Raw genomic sequence first — 10082 nt, forward strand, 5'->3', positions numbered from 1 at the left:
CCTGCTAAGGAGCTGAGTTCCATTTAGCTGGCGTCAGTAGCAGGCAAAGTCCAAACGATCCCTCGTCTATTATTCTTTAACTTGTATCTCCCCATACCCATGGGTGATGCATGCAGCCTGGCAGTAGCCATTATCAGATGCATCAAAGGAAGGTCCAAGGAACCTTTTGTGACAGCCACCATCTTGGTCAACACACTGGGGACTTGAACCAGGGACCTCTACAGCTAAAGCATGAGCTGCTACAGTTTTTTTTGAGCTAAAGAGTCAAGGCTGCCTAGCGCTGCAACAGACTCCTATCCTTGGTGGATCGGGCACAGGGGCGGACCTATGGTGGGATTCCCTCTGAGACCTTTTTTCCATTCAGCTGCTCAAGAACTCGGTTTGACTCCAGGTTGTCACTCGGGTATCTTTATTTTGACCTCCAGCAAAGCTGTGCTGAGTTGATCAGATTCAAGCATAGGGGATAGGTATAAGGCATACCACACACCCAAACTTACACAGAAAACCTCTTCCTTTTTGTATACATGTACACATGATGTTGCATTTACTGTTTTGGGATTGGCTTGGTTACTTCAGAGGTACCAATCCCTGTACAGTATGCTCTAGACACGCACTGTCCATGTGACTTTTTACGTCTTTACATTCCAGGCTTATTGTGTCCATTTTAAATGGCTCCCTGGGTGTTCCCCCTCATTTTAGCTAGTATAGACATGGTCTCTTATCTTACCAGCCCATTAACCTATCTTAGTTTTAGCCTGGACATTCTGTTCCAACCTCCTGTTCCATTTACCTCTCTAACCTGGTCTCCCAAGAAATGAGGCCTCACCCATGTCTGACTCATGTCAAGCCAGGCCTACAACCTGTAACACTTACCAGTGGGTTATATCTGCAGTAGGCAGTTATGAGAGCAGGATCAATGGGGGTCCTTTTGGAGATCACATAAGGTAATGTGAACATCAGTACACTTCATCCTTCAGCGTCCTCTATTAGAATTAGAGTGGTCCTGTTTACCCCTTGGAATGCATCTGAGATCAACCTTTCATGCATGAAATTTTTTTTTTAATTTCATTCCTACCTTTTTTGTGGGGGGGGGGGGGGCAGGCGGGAGAGGAGGCTGATTTACCAGGTAAGTAAGAACTGCTGAGCAACTTTTGTTTCTTAAGTGAATTTAGCTGGCATTTCCAAGATGTAGAGTGATACCTAGCTCTTGTATAGCAATTTTCATCCATAGATCTCCTCCAAGCTCTTTTGCAAAGGAGGTCAGTATCCTTATCTCAAGTTTACACATAGGGAAACTGAGTCACAGAGAGGGGAAGCGACTTCCCAAGGTTACCCATCAAACTAGCAGCAGAGCTGGGAGTTGAACCCAGATTCCCTGAGTCCTGGTTCAGTGCCCTACCCACTAGGTAACACTGCCTAAGATACAGTGAAATAACTTCATTAATGTTGCCATATAAAATGCAGATTTTTAATTCCCAAGGATCAAACAGGGTGATGTAAAACGATGTTGGTGTAACACTGGATCAGGCCCCATTGGGTCTGGTCATGTGAGTAAGGATTGCTGGTTTAGACCCCATGCTGAGAGAAATGCAAATAGTGAAGAGCCTAAAGAGTGGGAAGTAATATAATCTAATAAATTAGTAAACTTTATTTAAGTGAGGGAAGATTTGAAATGTGCAGTGGTAGCTAACCAATCTTTGAAAATCTCCCTCTAAATATGATATTTCCCCAGACTCCCTTTTTATAGACCATCTGAATTTATAGTAAAGCATCTTTTGAGTGCTGAGTGATTTTTTGCTCCCTTTAAAATTGATTTACAAACCATTTGGCCTGCCTACTTAGGGCTACGGCATCTGCATGTAAACCAGTCCCATTTGTGGCACTAAATGAGCATTGATTTGCAAGAGATTTCCAATGACACTGGAAGAAATCGCAACCATTTTTAGCATCTCTGAAAATCCAGCTTCTGTGCTCTTGGCAGTTTGGTACAACATATTCTTTGTCAGTGCAGCGGTTTTTTGCACCACGTGCTGCCATAAATTCAAGGTGACCTATGACATACCGTCTAGGCAGGGGCCAGAATTATTCTGGATCTCTTCCTGTTTTTCTTTAATTTTGTCTCTGCTCTAATTATTTATCTTTGTCAGCCTGACTTATTCATCGTGCTCACGAAGGAGACAGAATTCTGTAGAAAGCATGTACTCCTCTTCATTGCTTTTAGAGTATTAGATCTATTTGTAATGGCAGCTAAGGTGCCTTTGTTTGTCCTGGCTTTATAGAGCGGTCTCCTGAGCTGTTTGTGGCTATATCAGGTGCCCCACATTGTAGGGGAGGTGTACTTTTCATACCGTGAAGGAGAGAGTGCTTAGACTTCCATAAAGAGACAGGGAGCCCTTATCCATAGATCAGGCACTGAAACAGCAGTGTCACTTGAAAGTGAACGTTTTTGAATGAGCAAGAAGGAAAAACGAGCTATCTACTCCCTGCCCTAAATATTCAAATTTGACTGACTGAGGAGTAATTTTGGTTGCCCAAATTAAGCAGCCTGATCTTCAGAAAGTGCTGAGCATCCACCCTCTGAAAATCAGACTGTTCTTAAATGCCATAAGTTAGGCACCCAAAATAAGTTATTTAGCCCCTCTGGGTTACTGCTGTAATGGAATTTCTAATGTATTTAACCATGGAGGGCAGGTCTAACAATGGCTATTGGCCAAGATGGTCAGGGATGCAAACCCATGCTCTGGGTGTCCCTAAACCTCTGACTGCCAGAAACTGGACAGGGGATGGATCACTCAAAATTGCCCTGTTTTTTTTTTTGTTCATCCCCTCTGAAGCACCTGGCACTGGTCACGGTCAGAAGACAGGATACTGGGCTGGAGGGACCATTGGTCTGATCCAATGTGGCCGTTCTTATGACTCACTTGCCTTCTGATGCTAGACTAGAGCCAAATTACGCCCTTGTTTGCTCCCATGGAAGTAGGTTAACCTGTGTGGTGTGTGTTGTTTGTTTGTTTTTTTATTCTGCAGTGGTCTGAAGGAGAACTGGATCTGACCAATACATTAATTGCCATGGCCAGATGGGACTGCTGCAGTATAATAAAGGAGGCCTATCCCATTCCAGAGAAGAACATTTTTTCCATGGAAGAAGATGCTCTGGCAGGGGATTAGTATCAAGCATACACTACATTACCTTGACTCTTCATATGCATCCTGTATTATAGGCTGAGCTTTCAGAACCTTGCCAAATCGAGGGCACCATCTCCATGGGGCTATGCAATGTGAAGCCATGAAGTAACGAGTAGACCACCTCTCAACCACCATGGAATCTTAGACTGTTTTATGAGACTTCAGACTCGGACACGAGAACGACACGTGGGTCAGCTTCATGTTTACGTAGATGTGATGATTTGGGGGGGTGGGGGAGGGGAAGTAGGTTTGACACCAGCGATTGGGGGTGGGGGAGGGAGCGTGTACAGTTCAGGTTGGAGATTGCTTACTGGCTGTCTGTCGGTATCTGTCCTGCTTTGAGACTTTATGGAACGTACCTGAAGACTGGGTCTTTGGTTCATGCATTTGTTACATATTTGACTCATTAGGAGGAGCAGTTGCAGGTCTCCGTTTTTCAAAAGAGAGAACGCAGCCCTTTCAAAGGAATATCCTATTTGTCTGACTGCAATTTTTTTCCTTTATGCTGCCGGGGCCATTGGGAGATTCGCCCTGCCAGATGAAATCTGGGGCAGGGGAAATACAGGACAAGGTGGACTGGCCGGGGCTATCCTTTCCCTTTCTGATGATGATCAATTCCTCTTCATCAGGAGACGAGTTGCAAGAGAGAAATAGCAACGCGCGAGCCCGTGTGGCTGGGGGGTGGAATGTGTTCAAGCCCCTGCAGTCCTTTGCGTTTTAAATGTGATGGCAGAAAATATTACAAGTTATTGAGGCAGAAAAATGTGTTTGCGGGTTAAATGTCTTCGGTGTTCTTGGAAAGCTGAAAAAATGGAACGTGGAAATAAGCATAACAAAATGGCGGCCATTGGGGTGGTGGCAATCTAGGCATTTAGAGCCTGATCCAAAGCTTATTAAAGTCTTTCCAATGTCTGTAATGGGTTTGGATGAGGCCCTTAGACATGTGGCTTTTTGCATTTCTTTATGCTCTTTAGGGACTGTTCAGAAAACTTTAGGAGTTGCTGTGTTATGACAGCGGGAAACCTAGGGCCCAATCCTGCAAACCCTTCCACATGGGAATAGAATAAGCTCATGGGGTCTGATTTTGATCTTGCTTACACTGGTGTAACGCCATTGGTTACTCTGGAGTGAGATCAGAATCAGGCCCTCCTAAGTAAATGGGACTGTTCCCTGGAGTATGGATTATAACTTGTAGGTAAATGTTTGCATACCTCTAGTCCCTCTTTGAGTCTGAGAGGATAAACCCACACCATACATTATGCAATTGGATAACAAACTTGACAGTCCCACCTATGAAATATTCTTCTGAATGTTGATCTGAAGTTTGCTTCCAGATCTGCCTGGCAAAATACAGTCTTAGAGTCAAATTCACTTCATGGGCCTAAGTGAGACCTATCCCTCCACTGATGTCAGTGAAGCTTCCCCTGCTTACACCTGTTAAGAATTTGGCCCTAGGTTTATCCTTATGATTGAAGAGCAGAATTTTACCCTTTTGTTGAGAAGCAAAATGTTACGGGAGGAATGCTTGCAACTTTTAACCCAGATCCATAGTAGGGAAAATTAGAAACAACAACAATATATATTATCTTATATAGAGAAACCACTGCCTTACTTATTCATTTTCAGACTCTTCCCTAAAAGAGGGAACAGTCTTATGAACTTCTGGTTTCCTATAATACAGCAACCTAATGACTGGCACCGGAGGAAATTTCGAAATAGATACACAAGTGATGGTTTGTTCCATAATCTTAATTGTCAGAGATCAGCATGTTTCAACCCTTTGCTGGACCTGCACCTTGACTGAGTCTGACGCAGTCTTCCAATGGCCCTGATTCTACACCTATTAAGTCCACTCCCCTTGATTTCTTATGGAGGCAGATTGACCCCCCCCCAACCAAAAGATGGCTTTTGTCAGTCTCTGCCCAGGATTTTTTCCCCGCCCAACTCCGTTTAATTCTTTGATTTATTTTTAAAGCTGATTTGAAAAATTAATTTTAAAATAGCAGCATCTGTGTCTGAGAGGTGGATATGGATTATTGCACTTGGCAGTGACCTGGCAGGCACTTCGTCTTGAGGGTGTGGCAGCGTGGGGTGTGGTCTGGTCAATTTCTGAGCTGTATGTGTGACTCCAGCAGTGATGCTCAGAGTCTGTCAAAGAGGAAAAGCCCAACACATCTAATGTCCTGATTTTGTAAAGCAGTCCTGATCAGCAAAGCACTTAAGCGTCTGCTTAAACTTTAAGCAAGTGCTTAAGCACTTTCCTGAATCGGGGAGTAATTGCTGAATTACCCACATTTCTCTCTCTGATATCTTCTAAAACATCAGAGCACCCTCTCCTTGGCTCAAAACGACTGGAGAAGAAATATCTGAACTGAAGTGCCATGTAACTGCCCTGCAGCAGATTAATAGTTCTGCTCCATCTCTGAGATCCCTGAAATCTTTTGTGTAGGGAGGGACCCAATTGGTCTGTTCTTGGTTTCTGAGCACTTCAGGAAACTTGGGGCCAAATTTCCTGCTGGCATAAGTGGCCATAAATTCTATTGATATCGGTGGCACTCTGACCATTTCTGTCGGTGGCAAATTCAGCCCTTAAGATTGAAGCGGTGTTGCTGATGGCCATAATTACAAGAGCTGTATAAATCGCTTAGTCCTGCTTTTTAGAACGTAGGCTTTAACCTCTAACCTAGGGCTCCCAAGAAAAGTTCGACCTGATTTTTAGTGCCCTTTTTCACCTTAGAACATGCAGAGTGCTCCAGCCATGAGGAGTGGGGACTGTGGTTTTTAGCATAGTTTTTAAAAAATTGCGTCCAAATGTCGTATGGAAGCTGTGCATTTAGGGCCCAATTCCACAAGGAGCAGAGTTCCTTTATATTGCACCCTGCAGGATGGTGCTTGCTCTCTCTCTCTCTCTTTTTATATGGGAATAAGACTAAAGAATTGATTTCTTGTAGCCTAAATTATTTAGGCTTCTCTTCACGCCTTGATTCACGGGCCCATTGGGGCGGTTAGGCTTTATTTCACAAGCCTTGTTCCTGGACCGGGCTGCAGGGTCAGGTCCTGTGACAACATCCATGAGCAGAGGGATGGATCTTGCAACTAACGGTTGGGTCATTAGTTCTCTGACCGCCCCACCTTGTCCTCAGACCTTCCAGGGAAGTTCCTTCTCAGGAAGCTGTATAGCCATTAGTGCTGGGTGCACCCCAAGAAGTTCATAGGAATTCATTCAAAAGCCTGGGTCAGATTTGCCGGGGATGACGTTCTGACACTCTTCACCCCTCCCTAATGGTGGTATGGCTTTAAGCCTGAGTGCTGCTTTAACATTCCAACTCAGATCTTTTGCATGTTAAGATGGCACTGGCACTAACAGGTATCTGATACTCATCGAGGCACGTCTTGGCTAGGCGCAGCTCTGTCCCTCCTTATTGCCTGGAAATGTATTGATAGGCAAGAAGCTCACACATGCCTCCTGAGTTGACCCACTAGTGAGAATGTTCGTGCAGCCACTAATTTGACCTCTTTTAAAAACAAGGGAGACAGATCCTCAGCTAGTGTGAATTAACATATTTCTATTCGCTTAAATGGCGCAATGCCAATTTACACCAGCTGAGGATCTAGCCTAGGTTTTCTGGCGCTGAATCCTTGCTTCCCCCTGCCTCCCACCCCGATTGCACCCTACTAAAGAGCAATTATAAAGGGCCATGTGTACAGTCTATCTCGTAATCCATTCCATGATCTGCTCCTTGCAATATCTGAACTTCCAGGATCTGATTTTTAAAATGGCGATGCTTTTAAGAATATACCTAGATATTTGACTCAGAAAGTGGGATCACACTTCATTAATATGGAGTGTACTTTAAAAACAACCACATTGCCTAGTTGAAGAGGGACTGGAAAGGACAGGGGAGAAATAAAGGTTCTTGTGACAATGGGTATTGGGGTCAGAATTTTAAAATGAAGATCTGAATTCCTCTCTCCTTTCCCCACAATGGCTTTTCCATACACACGAGTATAGACGGTCCATCCTGTGCTGGGTTGCAGGCTTTAAATTAATTTGAAACTGTTTCAGGATAAGAGATTTAAAATTATGCTATAAGGTGCCACAGGACTCTTTGCCGCTTTTACAAAATTATGCTTGTTACTTGAGTTTTTCTTTACTGGTAAAGTCGCAATGCAAGGAGAGGGAAAGCTAGGAGATCAAATAAACTGACTTTTGACGGTAGGAAAACAAAAAGCTACGGGCTGAATCCTTGCTGTCACTGAAATCTATGGAAGTTTTGCAGGTGACTTCATTGGTGCAGGGATTGGGCGCTATCGTTCTAAGGCCATTTGGAGTTGTCGCAAAAGGGTCTCATTGAATGTAATGCTTTCTGCTCTGTTGGAAAGATGAGCATTTCTGGTGACTCAGCATATGAAATCCTGGCCCCATTGTTTTGCCATCGACCTCCGTGTAGCCAAGCTTTCACCCTGAGAGTTTAAGTACAAAAGAAGAAAGCATGGCCCAGATTGCGCTCTGTTAGACGGGTGTGAAGTCAGAGGAACTCCGTTCCTTCTGGGAGACATTTTTAAAATCAATGGGGTTAATCCAGATTTAACAGCAAAATTAGGGTCTATCTAATTTAACTACAACAAAAAAAAAAAATCTTAGAGCTGGCATTTCAAGATCAATAAATGTGATTATCAGTGGGGGGTGGGGATTTTTAAAGTCACAAAGGATAGATAAGTGCCCGATTTCAACAGAAAGTCAGTGGGAGTTGGGCACCCAACTTTTACATGTGCCTTTTGAAAATCACCCCACTTTCTTTTTGAACATTTTTTGCACCCGTAATGTGTGCTGTGTCACCCAGTGTCCCTGATGTTCTGACAAATTGCCTGAAACGTGTAACTTGCGTTCCCCCCCCCCCCCCCCAATTTTGGATACTTTTACCCAAAAACCTCCTGTAAGAGTGCTGTTTGGTTTTTAAAATATCTGTCTTGAAATTTTACGGTGCTAGGACAGAAATACCACCTCATTGCAGGGGCCATGCTCATCTGAGACAGATAATCTGTATTAATAATAAAATCAGCTTTAATTCTAGGAAACTTCCTCCAGCTGGTACTCACCTCCAGTTGAATTGTTAACCTTTTTTAGTCTCTCTCTCTGTTTGTTATAAATAACCAACCTGAAGCTTTTCTTTAGTCATGGTTACTCTGTCATCTGTATATGTTGCACTGAAAAAGTTAATATTTAATGTTTTAATTTATTTTGTGTGGTTAAATTAATTTTGATTTCTGTACTATGTTGTGATTGGCTGTTTTCTCTTTAATACCTGAATTCTAGTTACTTAGAGTGATAAAGTACACTTTTTTCAGATTTTTTTTTGTCGCGTTTTTATTGACTGGATGAGAAGTCCAGCAACCTGAGGATTACTTGAAACCTTGACTATTCCGTGATCCTGGAATGAAATGGATTTTCTTCTGTGGTGTGAAAATATTAAAATACGCTGTGAGGGATTATTAGACAAGAGAAGCCTGGAGATAAGAGATGCTAAAGCTCTTTATCAACTCGTCTGTCCAGTGGTTCTCAACCTCTTCCTTGCTCTTAACCAATGTTACATCAGTAAAAATAACTTCAAGCTACCATCTAGCCATACAGAAAGTGAGTAGCTCTAGAATTCCTCTTGAGATTGAGAGCCCTTAGTCTAGTCCACATGCCTGGACAACGCAAGATTGTTGCCTACCATATATTCCTCCATGCTTCTGTTCACTCCAGGTTGAAATGACCCAATGTTACTGTCTTGGAGGAAATGGTGAAGTAGTCTACAATGTAAGGGCTCCATCCTACAAGCACTATTGGTCACAGTTCTTTGTACCATGAGATTTTTAAGAGTCAGTAAAACTATTCAATGGGTTACATTCAACCATATAAGCATTTTTCCATTTAAAAAACAAAACTCAGTTCAAAGCTCTTCACAAAATTAATTGAAAACAGGTCTTTTTAAAAAAAAAAAAAACACCCCAAAACCTTTTTAAATATGAAAAATGTTGACGCGCTCTAATAAAATAAATTATAATCCAGCAAAGCAGAAATTTGGTTCAGCAGCTGCCCACTGGGGCCGTCCCTTTTTGGACACCGGGTCATGTTTAAAGGCAAGCCTAGCTGCGCAAGGTCTATGCTCTTAGAGATGCAATTTGAACAAGCTCCCTGTTTCAATTCCAGATTTAGGTGAAGGTTTGGGGGTGGGATTTATTAGAGCCAGTTTGCAAAGGCTGGTGCAATCCCTTGGAAGATCGGTAAAGCACTATTCAAACACTAAGGGTTTTTATTCAAATATCCCCTGATCGGAATATGACTGAAAAGAAAACATGAATGGAGGTAGCTGTATGTAATTCTAGGATCATTGCCCTCCTACCATACCATCATTCACAATCGAAAATCAATTAGTCACTGGCTTAAATTGGGTCTAATTCCATATCGGCACTGCTGCTAGTGAGTGAGTGTCCCAGGTCCCAGGCTGTGCCTAGCCACAGAGGATATGAGTTTGTTACAGCCCGCAGGTAGAGAGAGCCTTGGCTATTTAGCCTAAAGTGTAGTAGTTTATGCTTTTAGCTCTGGAGATGCCTAATTCAGTCCCTTCTGAATCAGCCGTCTTAGTTGCACTGGTGTAACTGAGCGCAGAATTTGGTGCACAGAGTACAGGCCAAGCTTACTGTGACAAAGCGGGAATGTTCTTTATGCTTTCTCTGAATCCTGTGTGGGTGCCTCAGTTTCCCCTATGCATTTCTTAAGTATCTAGGTGGGGAGATAAGGGTATCTGATTGTCGCAGAGCCCGAGAGGGCCAGTGTGATGGTGTCTACACAGAGAATGGCCGAGGACCCTGTCTCCTGGCAACTGATAGCCTGGGCCCCTCCTCTGCAA

The 10082-nt window shown here is 43.3% G+C and overlaps 1 protein-coding gene across 1 annotated transcript in view; it reads left to right on the forward strand.

Annotated features, from left to right (window-relative positions):
- Positions 1–3387, forward strand: part of TGFA (transforming growth factor alpha) — a 40123-nt gene extending 36736 nt beyond the window's left edge. The window contains exon 6 of the mRNA XM_074940038.1: positions 3028–3387. Coding sequence (XP_074796139.1) covers positions 3028–3035 — 8 coding nt within the window. The 3' untranslated portion in view covers positions 3036–3387. The remainder of the gene's footprint in view (positions 1–3027) is intronic.
- The last annotated feature ends 6695 nt before the right edge of the window (positions 3388–10082 follow it).

This window comes from Natator depressus, chromosome 26 (genome assembly GCF_965152275.1).
Source record: "Natator depressus isolate rNatDep1 chromosome 26, rNatDep2.hap1, whole genome shotgun sequence".
NCBI classification, from domain to species: domain Eukaryota; kingdom Metazoa; phylum Chordata; order Testudines; family Cheloniidae; genus Natator; species Natator depressus.